This window comes from Odontomachus brunneus, unplaced genomic scaffold, assembly GCF_010583005.1.
Source record: "Odontomachus brunneus isolate Ranch 3 - 2012 unplaced genomic scaffold, Obru_v1 Obru_scaffold_057, whole genome shotgun sequence".
NCBI classification, from domain to species: Eukaryota; Metazoa; Arthropoda; class Insecta; order Hymenoptera; family Formicidae; genus Odontomachus; species Odontomachus brunneus.
The window spans coordinates 1,518,654-1,537,138 of NW_022639507.1; the positions used below are offsets into that span (position 1 = coordinate 1,518,654).

The 18,485-nt window shown below is 35.4% G+C and overlaps 1 protein-coding gene across 2 annotated transcripts in view; it reads right to left on the reverse strand.

Moving 5' to 3' along the window:
* Window positions 1-1,407: 1,407 nt before the first annotated feature.
* LOC116845770 (transportin-1) overlaps window positions 1,408-18,485 on the reverse strand; it is a 28,057-nt gene continuing 10,979 nt past the window's right edge. The window contains exons 13-15 of one of the 2 annotated variants that reach the window (XM_032818829.1): window positions 17,147-17,321; window positions 14,311-14,437; window positions 1,408-13,267 (exon numbers count right to left, since the gene is read on the reverse strand). In XM_032818829.1, the coding sequence (XP_032674720.1) occupies window positions 14,330-14,437; window positions 17,147-17,321 (283 nt within the window). In that variant the 3' untranslated portion in view covers window positions 1,408-13,267; window positions 14,311-14,329. Of the gene's footprint in view, window positions 13,268-14,310; window positions 14,438-17,146; window positions 17,322-18,485 lie in introns of those variants that run through there. The other variant, XM_032818830.1, reaches the window with a different exon arrangement.

Sequence of the window (18,485 nt, forward strand, 5' to 3'; positions counted from 1 at the left end):
AGCGGCCCAAAATTTCACTGTCGTAAATGATGGTGCAGAGTCCCCATACACAGAATCCAACTCATCTTTGATTTGCGTAGGCGTATTGCCTTTCAAAAACAAATATTTAATGACAGCTCGATACTCGATTTTGTCCATTTTCACAAAAACACTCACATCAACTTACTCAAACGACTGTTACATAACAACTGCGAGTCCAAAATGGCTGAAACTTCGGTGAGTAACTGTCAACAGATGAACAACGAAATTCACTAGCTTTTATTTACAAGTGCTGCTATCTTCACGTTGAGGTCGGAAACTTTTCAGACCACCCTCGTATACATTACATTTATGTTATATATCATCTTTATATGCAGATGTCAAATAGTCCTTTAAATGGCGTCTGTTTTTCGTACGTAAAATATGATATATTAAAGCATATAACCTAGCAAATACAGGTCATAACTACTATATAATATAAAACATACTGTTATTACATATATGCTATATAGCAATTATGACTGCCCATACAACACAAAATCTTCTGGGAACATCTCAGAAATATCCTGAGAACATAGAAACGTCCTCAGAACGTTCTTAGGACGTACTCTAGACGTCTCCTAGATATCTGTGCTGTTAGGCTGTGTTTGCTGGGAAGAATTGTAATCACGATACAGCAAAAGTTATACCAAAATGGTTGAGACGCGACATGTATACAACACGCTCGCGATACGTCGAAAAACAATTGCCTATGCACCGCTTGCATCGTTACTTCGCTTTTAGCTGTCAGCTGATGTCCATTCGTGCTAAGAGGTGGTCGCGTTTCCGTAATTTTCAGTGAAATCTCTCAATCCTTTTTTTTAATATCTTAAAATTTCACATGGTTGTTTGCCAGAGATTTTCGTGCTTAGGTGAACGTGCTCTACCTTCACACGTGATATTGTTTGTCTTGCGTCAGACACCCTGTATAACTGTAATATAACTTAAATGGGAAATTACGGCTAACGTGTACGTTAAATAATACATACATGTTATGTTGTACATTACATTTCATTACATTACGACAATGTAACAGTTATGTTATTGTGTTCTTACTGAGTACTTACCTCGTTTATATCTGCAGTATCAGATCGTATTCTGCAATAGTCAAAATCAATGAAAAATTATAGCAGTATCTTTACGACGCAACGAAAAAATATGTACACCTTCTACAACAAATTTGCAGAAACCCGAGAAACAACTACGAAACGAGTAACTCAAGTAACTCAAGATTAGTAACGGGGAGTAGATACATACGTATCTTGTCGATAAAGAAGCTGAAAAATATCTCTCATAAAACATTCGCATAAAAATGAAGATGTAATGAAAAACGAAAACGAATCGAGGGAGGAGATAGAGAATTCATGCTAAAGAAGACTCGCAACGATGCTCGGAGTACTCGTCAAGATTTATTTCGAATGAAATATCACGTAGCGCACAGAGAACCAAGATAATGAGCGCAGATACGAAGCGAGAATTGAAACCGGTACACTTTCAGTGAGATTGATTTCGGACGCTGCTGCGGTTACTCTCTATGCATACGAGACACGCGCACGCGAGTGTGATAAATTAAAATATATATTAGGTCTATAACTTGAAACCCGCCCTCTAGTAATAAATAGCTGTAGCTTTGACAATCGTCAACTGTAATGGCTGAACAAGGCATCATTTATAGTTTTGACCTCTGTCAATAATATTCAGTGTATAAAAGTTTGTATTTGTGACAACATAATTATTTATTGCGAAGAAAATGTCTGAATTTCAACCAAATAAACGTCATTTGCGTGAAGCTTTGCTTTTCTGTTTCAATTTGAAGAAAACTGCTGCTGAATCTCATCGAATGCTTGTTGAAGCTTATAGCTTGCTCGGAAACAACTTGCAAGAAATGGTTTCGACAATTCAAACTTGGTGATTTTGACGTGATAAAGAATGTCCAAGCCAGCAAAAAAATTCGAAGATACAGAACTGCAAGCATTGGTTGATGAAGATCCATGTCAAACACAAAATCAACTTGCAGAAATGTTGAATGTTACTCAAGCAGCCATTTTCAAATGTTTAAAAGCCATGAGAAAGGTATATAAGGAAGTCCATATGAATTGAAAGAAAAAAAACAATGAAAGGCGAAAAACCATCTCCAAAATGCTGCTTGCCAGGCAAAAAAGAAAGGGGTTTTTACATCAAATTGTGACTGGCGATGAAAAGTGGATCTATTTCGATAACCTCAAATGCCGAAAAATCATTTGCAATCCAGGCCAACCATCGACATCGACGCCAAAACGCAATATTCATGGAAAGAAGGCCATGCTCTATATTTAGTATATGATCAAACATAGGGGATCTCTACCAACAACAAATAATCCATTTGAGCCGAGCATTGCGCGAAAAACGACCAGAATATGAGACAAGACAGCATAAAGTGATCTTGCTTCATGACAACGATCAACCTCACGTCACTAAGGCCCTCAAGGAAACATTGGAAGCATTTCGTTAGGAAGTAGCTTATTCACCAGACTGTGCCCCTTCCGACTACCATTTGTTTCGTTCGATGGCACACGCACTTGCAGAGAAACACTTCAACTCTTATGAAAGCGTCGAAAAATGGGTCTCTAACTGGATAGCTTCTAAAGATGAGTCGTTCTTTCGCCGTGGGATCCACTTATTACCAGAAAGATGGGAAAAAGTCATATCTAACGATGGCAAATACTTTAATTGATGTATTTTTTTCATTTGTTTTTCAAATAAAGGTTTAATTTTTGCAAAAAAGGCGGGTTTCAAGTTATAAATAATATAACTAATATTTTTCGTAAGACACACGAGATATATCGAGAGAATCGACGGCAAAGTATATTTTCAACAAACGTGACCGTACGTCATTGTTTCTCTTCACGGGGATCATCTCCACGCGTTTATGCACAGTAAGGAGAATCTAAAAGGGCAAACAGAAAAGTTCTACCGGTTTCAGTCTCCGACACGGAACATCCGATTAGACACGTGCTTGTCTATAGTGGCACGCGACTGACAGATTAATTAAAACGGAAGAAGCTCAGCGGCAGGAAGCGATAGACTGTCCCTCCGTAAATACATCAACAAATCTTAAGCCTATGATCTTTTAAAGCTATCGGATACTCGCCGTGGTCATATTGGATTGTCACGTCAAAAGCGAGGAATAACACGCCGAAAGTTCTAGCGTGCTATTGCCAAGTAAAAAGTATTTATATAAAAGGATACTTTGGATTACTTGGAGCATACTTGTAAAGTGTTTCTAAAACTATCCTTTTTCTTTAGAGTTAATAAACAATTCTAAGATAAATGTGGGGCAAAATCATGAGGAAAAGTAAATTAAAGAGGAAAGTTAGGTAAAGTAGGTTAAGTTAATTTTACAGTTATTTGTTGACTGCCAATGGAAAGAGGTAGTTTTATAAGAGCATTTGATAAGAATATGTTTAAATGATCAAAAATGTTCTTTCACACAAATATTTATTTTAACTAGAAACAAAGTTGCGAGTAATTATTTTTTTAATTAATTATTGTATTTAATTGACGATTAATATGAACCAATACAATTGAAGGCCGCTTAATTGACAATTGATTTTAACAAATCCAATGGAAAATCGTCAATCAATTGATTTAATCAAAGATTGTTTGACGACAATTGATATGCTCAGTGCTTTTTTCAACGCAAGTCCTACTCAATTATCGGTATTTTCCACGATGTCACGATATTTTGATGAATATTATCCACATACTCAATTGTCATTTTGAATAATCAAATGTTCTTCGATTGAATCAGTTAAATTTACTTGTATCAATCATCAATTAAACAACTTTCAATTAAATTTGCCAAATTCAATCGTCAATTAAACGGCCTTCAACTGCAATAAAGTGTTAAGTTTAATTGTTAATTGAACGATTCCCATCGCTCATATAAATCGTCAATTAAACGGTCTTTAATTGAATTCGTCGAAATTGATTGTCAAATATTCTTCAATTGATTTTGCTTGAATTAATCGTTAATTAGTTGAATTAAAACATATTTGTTCAAATCAATTGTTTTGCGAAAAATTTAATATTTTCACACACAACTCTATTTGGAAATAACATGCAAGGTTTTTGGACATGAGTTTTCTCACTTCTGACGTTATCAATTCAGAGCTCCACAATGAGTACTCAGAAGCCTTAATACTCCGTCATAACCTTCGGTTTGCCCTTCGAAATACAGATGGATCCTCGACGTCATTCGAATCGATTTGCACGCGCTTACGTGACGTTTTATAGTACATAAAGCCGTCCAACTCGATTACAATAGTGTGAGCTCGCGTACGGAAAAGAGATTGCGATTTCACATAATGAGATGATAAATTGCCGTGGCTATAAAATATGGATGTATCGAGCGTACAGTCAGCCTTAGATGATGGATTTACAGTGCGATTGCGATTGTGGGTTCAAGACGGTTGTGACGACCGAGTTAGCCGCGCACGGAATATTCCAAGGAATCCAGTCGAAATTTTAATGAATTTGACGTCTCTCCACGCCGAATTTGCGTTGATTTATATCCAATGGAAAAATCTTTTAAACGACCGTCAGTCGAAGGACACAAACACTCGTGTGAGTATCCGAATTGACATTATATTCTTTACTTAATTGAAATGTACTTTAATTGATTGATTTGATTTGAATCGAAAAAAATATTTAACGTTGAGAATGGCAACCCAGATAGACTTTCACGATTATCATCATATAAAACGATAGATACTTGACAATTTTTTTCATTACACTTATGAAACAAACGTATTGTGAGTGTTGAATTAATCATTAAATTTATATATTATCAAATTATGTAATTTTTTTGTTATATTGATGTGCAGCAATAAGCTGCTCTCCAAGTTATTCAGCAATTTTCGTAGTACACTTTGCATAACGTATTGTTTATTTTGAATAAATTTTGTGATTTACTCAAAATGAGCTGTGGAGTTTGGATTAAATTATGATATTTTCCTTATTTCTATTTCGTTACTCTGCGTGTGTTTGATAAATATGTTACATCACATACAAAGGTTACGTTACACATCACATCGGTGTGATAAATATCAACCACTTGCAAAGAAGATGCATCCTTTACCCATCAACTAAAGTTACTGCCAAATTTAGGTACACCCCAGATAGGAGAAAAAATCACGACGACGTCAAAATGATTAAAAAGACTTATTCTTCAATTATAATTTGATCATTTTCTCATAATTTTGACGTGATCGTGATGTTCTGTTCTGCTTGGAACCCATCTATCTGGAGAAGAATGCTTTTTTCGCCGAGTAAACGTTAAATTCAAGCTAGCAGTGTGATTCTGTTAACTGTCGTTAACGTTGCGCAGAATAGTATGTGCTAGAAAAGATGCGCAACGACACACAGTGTTAGTAATATTGTCATTAATGACAATTAACAGGTCATAGAATCGCACTATTAGTAGATCTATTCTGTAACTTCTTAACGACAATGTCATTAGCATATGTCGTTACGCAGCTTTTTTATTATGTATTATACCTGTGCGACGACAACGTAACGATAACGACACTGTCGTTAAAAGTTACAGAATAGGCCTAGAGGTGAGAACAATTGCGGACAATCAAGTGCTAGAACATCGCGCGCACGGCTGATCCTTTCGTCACACGACGCTTCGAGTTATACAAACAGGTGTATGTACGAAACAACAGTCTCTTTCGCTCATCCGAGATCGCGGCAGCACCCTTTCGTTGCACCTTGACGTCTTGCGTAGGAAAGAATGAAGAATGTAGTCATTGTTTTTTTTTCTGTCCGTGCGAAAAACTTACATGCGACGTACTACTACAAAGCAAGAAGAGGTCGCGACACGACACAGCTCGCCTGATTTGTTCTCTGTCCGAATCGAGCCGCAGGATGTTGTGACACTATGAAAGTATCGATACTAGTGTTGAAAACGGATGTCGAATCAAGAGTACCAATATAGTTCAACTTCAATATTTGGCTCCAGGCTTCTCTAAGAATTTTGCCCCAACGCCATTACGCTGATACCAATATAGTTAGTGATACCAATGTGAGAACAGAATATCGATGCCGATATTCGATACTGGTATCAAAACTTAAAAAAAAAGCTTAAAATTAAAGGGAATATAAAAATCAGGGAAATATTAGGTCTTGCAAAGCTACTTTTAGGGAGATTTTGTACGTTCACGTATAATAATCTCACTATGATACAAAGATACTTCTACCTTCTGCATTAAACTTTTTACGGTTTGTGATCTAAAAATCTTAAAAAAGATGTGTTAAGGCTTCTGTGTCCTCGCTATTGTCCTTGTTTGATGACATCAGAAGCGCGAGTAATCGTATATTAAAAATTATTACAGTATACATGGGAATAAAAAATATACACACAAAATGACACTCTTGATCGACTCCACATCGACTTGTAAAAATGTCTGCGGACATCTTCCTTTTACTTCAGTAAATCAATAACTGTAAAAAATGTATGTAACAGAAATCATAAGATAGTTTTAAAAGTTGCATGTTACATTAATTTTCGGCTATTTATTGAGCATTGAAATAAAAGAAAAACGTCTGGACATTTTCACAAGTGTGCTAAATCGATCACGAGTTATTTTGTGGGTACATTGTTTCTGTTCACATATACTGCAATAATTTTTGTCACACGATTTCTCGCAAATAAAAAAGAAGATATCGAAAAGATATTGAAACGAAGTGGAACCGATATAAGTACGAATATCGGAAGAAAATATTGACAAAAAATACACGAGGTATCAAAGAAAAAATATCGATACCAGTATCATATTAGTAGCCCAACATCCCTAGAACCGCACGCGAAAGGCGAGAGGAGTTGATGGATCGCGTCGTGTGTCACGTGACCTGTTCCCGCGAGACGCTAGTGATTACTCTTAAGTACTAGGCAGTCAAGGTAATATGCAACAATAAAAAAAGAACACCGTGTACGTGTACTCTATACTGAGTGCAAACACTGGACAGAGGAATCCACTGGCGCTTGCGAGAGAAAGTAGAGCGAGAATGAAGGGAAAACGCGAGGGAGAAAGCTAAGAAAAAAACACGACGCAAAGAGATTGTTCTCTTCGAACCGCGCTCGCGCTCGCTCGACGGAACTGCGCTCTCGTGCCGCAAGGATAGGATAATCAGGTACTAGGAACAGCCCCATCGCACAGAATTCCGATCCTTTGAGAGGGATGACGGGGGAGGGGGAGTGAGTGGGTATGAGGCGATGTCGGTGTCGTTCGATCGAGAAGCTCGGCGTTCGACAAGATTCGTTCATTCATTCCTCCTCTCTCTTTCCTCCTTCTTTTCCGAAGATCTCGATCGAAACAGGAGGGGAATATATTATGTATATAGCTATATATATATACACATCTATAATATAGTTTCTTTCACAATACGAAGCGTGGTGTTGGATAATATTTGTAAAGTCTCTAAATCTAGGATATTAATCTAATTCCGCGGCGACGCGATAAGACAGTCGCTCGGTGGATATTGATTGATTGTACCCGGATATTGATTGATTGACTGTTTCACGGTCGAGTGATGAGGAGAACACCCGGAGAATTCGCGGGCTCATGCGCGTATATGAACATTACTCGGGGCACACACGCACTCCCTAGGTGGTGTGTCTCCCGCTGAGGGATGGTACACACACGTTGACACGCTACTGTTGGATTAAAGAGCGGCCTCGGTCGCCGTGAGGATTCTACTGTGCGCGATCGGGATGGAAGGGTGAACGATAATCCTCAAAGGACAGGAACCTGGCTCCAAACGCTGCCCGCACGGACTCTCTCGTTACAATTATAAATATAATATACACACCGTATATAATATAATTACAATAATATAGCGTATTAATTAAGGATCATTATGTTAATAGTTATTTAACCACGTGTATGGCTCAGTCTATTTACGCTAGTCTCATGCAACAACAACAATAAAGATACAACAATATACTTTACTTCGTGAATCTGCCGCTATCGATTTGACGTCGCTTTATCGATTCGTGTTTGTGTAACTCGTATATTTATATTAATCTCTCTCTCTTTCTTTCTCACTTGTTTTGAAAACCTCTATTTTTTCTCATCTCTTCCCCTTTTTTGCGATCGTCCCGTTGTGTAATTTTCACGCCTACTTCCCCGTACTACTCTCTTACTTATGGCGATAAAAAAAGAAATGGAAATTTTCTCGAGGTTCGATCGACGTCTTTCTTTTTCTTTTTACCTCTCTCACAATTGCAATATTCAATATTTATGTATAAATAGTAACGACGATCTGCTTTACGTACCGTTATACTCTTTACAATCATTCATAAATTTGCTATTTTGTCTTATCTCGCATGTGTATATGTGTATAAATGTGTATGTGTGTATGTATGCACGCGCGCGTGTGTGTGTGTGCGCGAGATTGAGAGCTTCGAGTGTAATAAATAATCACGAGCCACACGACTCTTCGAACGAGAGACAAGCAGAATGCCATTTTGCAGAATGTGCCATCGACGTCGTGCGGAAATAGACTATGAATCGCGACAATTATATCCGTCATGTCCAGTCACGTTAGGACCTCCGCACCAGGACGTTCGCGACATTTTAAGTTACGTTAAGTGCTCACTGTAAACCGAAGTCGTATACGTAATAATAAATTTAAGTCAACGCACAAAAAAATCGTATAACGTAACAAAAGCGTTATTTTGTGCGATTTTGCGCGCAATTTTATCATATTATTATGTAGATATATTAGCACATTATCATGTAGATAAGTGTGTATCAAGTATTTTATAAAATGAAATAATTAAGATATTTAATTTAATAAATATTTTGTCAACATTATTATTTTTTCTATATTATGACGTTCTTTTGACTTAGTTATTGCAACAATTAAATGAACAAACAGTATAATATAGAAAAAAGAATAAAACGGTATACTATAGAAAATGTTATCAAAATAACAATTTTGCTAAGATATTTAATTTATTAAATATTTCTCTCCTAATTTTCCTTTTATTACGTAAAATATTTGATATGTACCTCATAAGTAATGAGATGATTACACGTAATCATGCTTTTGTTATGTTACGATTTTCTTTGTGCGTTAGCATATTCTTTAAATTTCTTGGAGTGAAATCTCACTCAAAACTAGTGAGAATGCTACCATTCGAAATCGCGAGAATGAATATTTTAATTAAACTTACAACACTCTATATGAAAAAGAGGAAAAGAGAGTGAATATTAATCAATTAATCGATCAATTAAAATGAATGTGTTCCTATAACAGTGAAGTACATCAAATTCACTCTTCAAAATTTCGTGTGAAAATATTCCCTCGACAATTCAGAGTGGAAAATTGATTCTGTATGAATAAAAAATCATTTGAATTCAACTCGGTAGTCTCTCTCATACTCTTCGAGTAAAATTTCACTTCAAAAAATTTAAAGAACAAGTTTACTGTTACGTACAAACTTCAGTTTACGGTCAGCGCTTAAATCCCGGTCTATATAGATGACTCAAGCCCTAAACCTTAAGAAATTGACTAGTCACAGTCAATTATTCTTCTTACATTTGAGCGATTGGTCAATTTCTTAAGGTTTAGGACTTAAATCATCTATTGTAAATAGATAGACTAACGCACCTTAAAATGTTACGGACATTCTTGTGCAGACTTTATTCGAAACTACACCAAAGTCAAAGAAACGTATTTACAACCGTGAACGTGGGGAAAGGACGCGATATTACATTTCTAGATTCTATTGCGATACGAAATTTCGCGCGGCAACCTGAGATCGACAACGAACAATTATTACAATTATTATTACCACCGACAAAATCTCTCGTCTATCTTAGGAACTATCGAGGTGAACAATATATAACTCCGTCCTTAAAGCCGCTATTAAATTCTTAAAATATAACTCGAAGTGAAGCGATGGAGACGGCGCGATCGAGATTAATGACGTCGACTTCGTATATATAAACGCGAAGGTATTTACATATATATATTTATATATTTATTATAATATATACGTGATAGATGGGAAATTAAAATATAGTATATAAGAAAATAAAATCCGTTCGCGCGCTTCGTCGTGGCGATGATTCCTTTTTTTCTTTTTAGTCTCAGACTCTTGCGTCGAGTGTCGTGTGGCCCGAACTCTATTTTCTTCTTTTTTTTTTGTTCTCCTCCAAGCTCTTAAGTAATATAAAAAACAGTAATATCACATAAATGGCGCGCAGGCAGGGCAAGGAAAGGGGCCAAGTTTAGGGATAGTTACGACAATATACACACGTGAATACCTATCTATATATATATATATATATATATATATATTGCCGAGTTGACGAACGAGTGGATTAAGTCAAGGAGCGGTCACGATAAGTTCACGTCCTACGTCGCACAGGATCCCTTTCTGTCCTCGCGGAGCGAAGAGAGACCGCGGTATTTCGCCGTGCGTGGGCCATAAAGCAAGAGGAAGCAGCGAAAAATGATTCTTACTCGATATAAAACGACGACAGAGAAAAACGGGGGAGTGCTAACCCTGTCGCCGCGTTGTACTCGATATAAAGATCGCTTTAGACGACCTTCGAATCGCAGCAGAATTCTATCTGTAATTTTGCTCTTTATTTTATAAAATTGTGATTTTTATTTATATACTTGAATAAGAATTACATCTATAAATGTTCTAGAATTACATCTATTTATACGTTATTACCTAAGTTATGTAAAGTACATATACATGTATGAATCGTCTCATACTCGTTTTCTCTGCATAACGCACCACGTGAAAAAAAAATCGCAAATAGAATTCTGTTTCGCGTTTACCCTCGCGGATTTTATAGATCGTCTAAAACGAACTTGATGCATGGTCGATTGTTCGTTTTGTCCGTGAGGTGAGGTGAAGTGAAGCTCGTCATAAGGACCCGAGAGCTCGCTCTCTCTCTCTTTGTTTCGATCTCCTCTTACAGACGAAATGTCAAAGTAATCACACTTCTTTTTTTTCGAAAACGTCTGTGTCTCGCCTGCGCCCGGTTGTTCCCGCCAGTCACTTGATTATTTTATTAATAACTTCAAAGTTTGATTGACAACAGCGATGGTCAGTTCCTTTTTTTTGTTCTCATAATCCCACTGTTCTCCTTGAGCTTTGTCCTTTGTGTGTGGCGTGTACTTTTCCTTTTCTTTTCTTTCTTACTTAATTGTGTGTATGAAAATTAAAACATGATTTTTCTTGTTTTTTTCATGTCATAAAACTATTTAGAAGTTGCTTTTGGAGCGCATTTTTCGAAGATGTGTATGTGTATATGTACATATTCAAATGTCGACGATAGATGTTGCTTTTTTTGCTTTGTCACAACGTTAGAAGAATTGGAAGAACTAAGTCTTCCTATTTTCCCTCTTCTTCGTTTTCTATTTTTTTTAAGTAACGACCGAGATAAAAGCAGTAGTCGCGTATGATGAAAGTGCTCACTTTCGTAAACTGGCCCAAATGTGGGACTGGAATGACATGTAATTTGCGCTCGATTTCTCTCGTAAAAATGTTTTTTTCTTCATTTTTTTCGGTTTTATCGCAATATGTTCTTCGAAGATGAAACATCGAGAGATCATTTTACCGCCCAAATAAAAGTCAACGTCGCCATAGATTTCACGTCATAGATCCGTGACTCTGTGGATCGTATCTGTTAATAGTTACCGATGACTGTGATTGAACAATGTCACAACTCTAGAGACTTGAGATATATATATATATATATATTTATACATATATATATATATATATATATATATATATATATATATATATATATATATATAAGCGAAGATTTGATATCTATAATTGATAACAAAAACGTTCATTCTAAAATGTATTTACCTATTTACACTAATGCTAATATGATACTAATTTTAATATATGTTTAACAAAAAAAAGTGATCACAAAGTGGTCTGTGAGTTAAAATATGTTGGGTATACATACGTATTGCGTAACTTTCGCACGCACACCTGCGCATACATAACATGCGTACACAAATGCGCGCGCACGTGTATACGTACGTATGCATATATATATAATATATATTTGAAATGTTTTACACACGATGACAAAGAGTTGTCACATAACCTAATATCACAATCAGCAAGAATAAAATAAGCAGAAAAATTTTGGTTAATGACGACGACGGAATGGCACTTTCTGCGTATCTCTTTGTGTGTGTTTCTCAACGTATAAAAATACAATATTCTCGAAAAACCTTCTGTACACTATGAAATTTCTATATAACGTACTCTAACTTTGTATCTTTATCAAATAAGTAATTGCTAACTTGTCTCTAAAATTCTACAAACACATTCGAGTAGAATGCTCATATCTCTCGTTCACAATATCTTTCTCTCGATCTCTCTTTTTCTCTCGCTCACATTCTCTCTTTCTCCCTCTCTCTCAAGAAAAAAAGAAGAGAAGAAAGGATCGATATCTAATGCATACAAATTTTCGATCACAGTGTCCGGCGAGCTCTATAACGTGAGATCTATGCTTACTCTTTAAACTTTTTTTTCTCAACCGTCTCAATGTGTGTGTGAGAGTTGATATTTCTCGATAATATATATATGTATCTATAATCTACGTCTTAGAGCTGGGCTAGAAGTTGGCTATTTGCGCCAGCACGTTGTCACGTTTCGATACGCGAGAATCAAACACTTGTCGCAGTGTTATTGTAGCGCTAATGGAAACGGAGTGTTTTGTGTACGTCACTACATCAAGGTATCACTGTGAGTGCAGTACGTTGCGTAGCGTTGTCTAAACACGATACCTTTTGCTCTCTTCCTTGCTTTCTTGTAATTGTTGTGGTCGATGCTTTACCACAGAATTCCTCCCTCCCACCCCGAAAGAAGATATCCCACCCCGCCCACCCACGCTTTTTAACTTTTCGGCCAATGCTTATCTCTTTGTCGTTCTCATTTTGCTTCGACCCCTCGATTCCCCTGCTTCGTGTTTCTTTCTTCCCTTTCGTGTGTACTTCACCCTTCGCTACCCCGCTATTGAAGCTATAGGCAGCGCATGCATCACCCTCCCCGAAAGAACGACGACGACGACGACGAATAAAACATCGACGACGACGACGATGCGGTAACGACAACGATGTTGATGAGAAGAGGCCGTGGTTTCACCCACCCATCCCATCCGCCCATGGTTTCCCGCCCAACCCCGTTCGGCCTGCTGCATTAAGCGGCCTTCTGAAAGAAACGTAATATACTCGACGTAAGTGACGTCACGTTGAATACTCGATATTTATTTTCTTATTACAGAATGTTTGAAACGAGATTGCCAAAAACACGAGGTCTATAGATGTGATCTCATAAAAAATGGCTGACAAGGGACCCGTTTTCCCTTTTCCAAATAAATAAATTTTGGTACTAATCGATAAAGAATATTTCAATAAGTGCTGAGACGGAAGGTTACGTCTGCAAACTCGTTAGAGTTTCAAAAATTTAGAATTTCATCCATTACCCCATATGTTCAGTGACTTTATTTGGTCACTTTGAAGGGACCATGGCATTATTCTAGAAATACCAAAATGATAATTAAAATTTATTGTTGGTAATTCACGTACAATTCATCTAGGAGGTAATGCCTGACAAAAGCACCAATTTTTGATTGACCGCAGATTGCACATTGGAATTTGGAAATCCAAGTACAACCTGCGAAGTGACAAACGAAGAGGTTTTCAAAATCATGACAATACTTTCCCGAGAATAAACAATCATCAAAGTTGAAATTTTAATTATCATTTTGGTACTTCTAAAATGATGCTATGATCCCGTGAAGACCTTCAAAGTGAAGACATTGAATATATGAGGCAATGGACAAATTCTAAATTTCTAGAATTCTGATTACTTCACGTAAGCTCCTGTCTTAGCACTTATTGAAATTTTTTATCATTTTAATATCTTATTTTTAAACATCTTTTAATATCTTTTTTAAACATTTTTTAGTATTTGGTACCAAAATTTATTTACTTGGCTCTGGACAAAGGGGCCATTTCGATGAGACAGAACTCGTCCCATGACATCGCATGCACTGGTTTATCAATTTATTTTTCATTAATTTCTCGAAATTTTATATGGTTATTTGAGGAAAGATAAAAGAATTCTTTGTCCAGTTTATTCAATCCGCACACGTGCTTTTGACAATCTCGTGTCAGACATCCTATATATGTGTATATATGTGTATATATATGTATATATATTTGCATTTGGACAAATCATTTTTCACTTACCACTTTTAGGCGGAAGTGCTCAGACGCCGTACATATTATGCAGCCGTTCATTAAGCTGCGGTGGAAATTGATCGGCGAAACGTTTCCAGTTGTCCGCACCTACTTGATTCTTGAATGTGAGCAGTATCTATATACAAAGAGAAAGAAAATAAAAATAAATATACGATAAATATATTAATACTTTGCGATTCGAATTATTTTTTACTTTACGTCTTATTCAATCCCTATTCCTCAATTATTCCAGAGAAATTCATTTACTTCACGACAATATCGCATAGCTTGCGTATAATATATTTGTATGTATTTGTATATAATATTATTTGTGTATATATATATGTATATCTATATATATATATATATATATATATATATATATATATATATATAATACAAATAATATATTTAATATATTGGGTACACTATCAATAAATAAAAAACAGGTTTATAAAATCAACTAGTATAAAACGTGATGTCGAACATAGAATCCCGAAAGAAATATTAATTGCAATGTTATCAAACCGCACATAATAACAAATTGAATATTATCAATGCTAATTATCGTGGCATTCATATTTTAGAGATACTGACACATATGTGTATGTTTAGATACGTTCAGTTTTTGTTTAATTCACACATTGTCGACAGAGTTATAACAGACAGTACTGTGAATAAACATTCACTTCAGAATCACTCAGAGTCCCACAAGAAAAAGAAAAATCTCGTCACATAATGTCATATGAAATGAAAAATATTTATGTCACTATTATATAAAACTTGCTTATTTTTAAAAATATACAAAAACGTGGTCTAAAAAAGTGGTAGTATTTCAAGGGAGAAAAAAATGATTATATTTCTTTGATTTTGGAATGTGTAATCTTGAAAAACCCTGTCAAAATCAAATTTAATCTTTTAAATGGAATCATATAGTTTTTAAATATAAATCTATTTCTCTAGTTATTATGCGTATACAAGTACTCAGACCAAATCATTGAAAAATAAACACTTTTCGAGATATTTTATATTTTTGTTCTAACATTTTTCTACATAAGATATAAGATATCTCGTAAACTATTCGCTTTTCGATAACCATATTTTAATATTTTTGTACATGGAGTGACGAGAGAAATCGATCGGTGACACTAATCTTGAAAACTGATGCATGAATAAATCTGCAAAATGTCACAGAATATACACAACTCTTTTTTAATTAATAATAACTAAATATCTACAGTCATTTGGAAAATGGTAGCAAAGACTTTTTTTATCAATTTGAATATACAAGCATACAGTGGCAAATATCGCCATCACAGCTCATCTATGACGCGTAATCATTCATGAATCTTCTTGGATTAATAATTCAAAATTTTACATAATTGTTCGTAAAATAATAGAGGAATTTTTTATTTAGTTTGACCCAATCTACCTGTACGCCGCGGTTCCTCTGTAAACTACCGGATACCTTGTATATAATAGTAACAATATATATTATATAATATATATTAATATAATATATAAAATATGTACATATAATAGTGACATATTTATATGATCATATCATTTTAATCCTTTAAGTCATAGTATATCATATATGATACACTTTTCTTAGAGCACACTGGAAACTTATATATGATTATATATAAATATATATGATTATATATGAATTTTGTTCATATATGTGACCTTATATATGATCATATCTAATTATATATGTCCATATATAAAACGAAAATTGTCAAATGAAAAAAGGAAAACATAATTTGATTCGATTAAATGTCGACATCATGGGCTACCATAAACATAAGCATTTACTTCAATTGTATCTTCACAATAGTGTTCTTTTCAATGTCGATATATACAGAGTGAGTCATTTTAATCGAACCAGGCAAATATCTCGAAAAATATGGAAGATACGGAAAAATATTTCAAACAAAAGTTGTATGGTTCGGAGTATTTTAGAAAGCTCTCGAGGTAAGCTACAAGAATATGCAATGAAAAATGGAGGTTTCCACTTAAGAAATTGAAGGTGACCTTCACGTGACTTTCAAACGACTATCCAGGGTCAAGCCAATTGCACCATCTTATGTCCCCCTCCAAACCATACAACTTTTGTTTGAAATATTTTTCTGTATCTTCCATATTTTTCGAGATATTTGCCTGGTTCGATTAAAATGACTCACTCTGTATAATTATATATGATCATATATAACCATATATGGACATAAATAAAATTCATATATAAACTTTTTTATCCCGGAAAGTTTTTACGAATTTGTAACTAATTTTTAACTAATTTGTAAAGACCGAGGCGATAAAAGTGGATTTATTGTGAAGCTTAAATTTTCGTTTAACAGAATCATCTACATAGAACATTAAATTTTACAAATTTAATTATTCATAAACAAATTAATGTAAGAAAATTGTTTTTTTTAATTCATTTGCCAAAAATATTACACAGCAAACCTATGGAAAAAATGGCTTGGTTGATGTTTTTTTAGCTGTAGATGCTGACGCAACTTCAAAAATTTCAAAATTCAAGATGGCGAACTCAATATGACAAAATACCAAAAATCGGGATAAGTTATATTTCTTTCCGTAAATGAGTAAAGTTGAGTCTATGAATAGTTTGAATTTCAAAAAAGTGATTTCGAATTCGTAATTAGCGACTCCAAAAACCCAGATATCGATTGAACAAAGGAAAAGGTTGTGCAAAGAAATTCGTGGCTTAAATGATTCAATAATTGTGTTCTAATTTTAATAAATTCAAATTTTGAATTCGAATTTTAATAAATTCCTGAAAAGATTAAATTTGCGTCTCTCATAACACCAGTCGACATACCTTCTGGAACATGTCCTTCAAATCCTCTTTCGGCGCCGACCAAGACGCCACAGCATCGCAGAAGAAAATGAAATCCGGAACGACGCCAGCTGGATTGACGGTGATCATTTGACACATACCTCTGAACGCGGAATCCTTTTCTTCGTTATCTCTTATGCTTCGCAACGAAGTGCACCTATTGGATTTGAATTTATGTCGACACAGGTGATTAGTGAGCGTTCGAATTTCTCTTGTCCAAGTGAAAGATACTTCGATCAGTGAAAGAAATCGCCGTACGCTGTTCCGGCGCACGTTCGATCTAGAAACGATCACACGTCGCGCTCTCATGGGTCGCAAGGACACAGAAACGCTCAGCATCGTCACAATGATCAAAGTATCTTTCTTCAGATCGAGAGATATCGTATAATATATATGTATATATTTACATAGAGATATAATAATATAACATGGCTCTGGCAAAAATTGGACAACTAGCCATTTACTTTCATTCCCACAAGTCACACACATATGTTCTTTTCTCTTATTCTTTTCGGGTTCTTTTTTTCTCTCTTTTAAATAGCATTCGACGAGAGGCGAAAAAACGATTTGGCTTGCTGTGAGGCCAATCTTCAATGCGATAATTGAAACTTTTTCATGACTTTAAGAGATCGCTACATCTGGATTAACAATAAATATGCAAGCGTACAATATGTATACGCGATCTTGTCAAGTTAACGTTAAGTTACGACCAATTGTGTTAACGAATGCGCCAATGTTGCAAACATACAAACCATAGAGCACAAGTCACGGGTCCCTGAACTATAATTCAAGAGACAGAGAGCCTAGCCTACGTGTAAAATATAACGATGTAATGTATTATATATAATTACCGGGATATATGACTGGCGTCATATTTCACTTACTGTCTCGTTTAAGGCTGGGTTTACATTTGACATTTACAATAACAGTACACATCATGATCGTATCGTGGACGAGAAAGATAATCAGACTGAACGATTCGACGAGTATATTAATCAAGATGCCAAATTACCAACATGCAATGTTAAATTTCGATCGTGACTATCTACAAGTGTACACGAGTACGAGTATACGCACGGGAGAGAAAGAAAAGAAATCGTACGTTTGCTCGTGAGACAGACTAAAAACGCGAGAGAGAAAGAGAGAGAAAGAGAGACAGAGGCAGCAAAAGAGAGAAAAGATAGAGAGCGACGAGAAACAACGCGGTGACGTGACGAGAAAAAGTGACAAATGTAAACCTATCCTGGTCTTGAATCGGATAAACAGGAGAGCCCATCATAACACACTTGCATGGTGGCAAAATTAAAGATTAGAATTATAT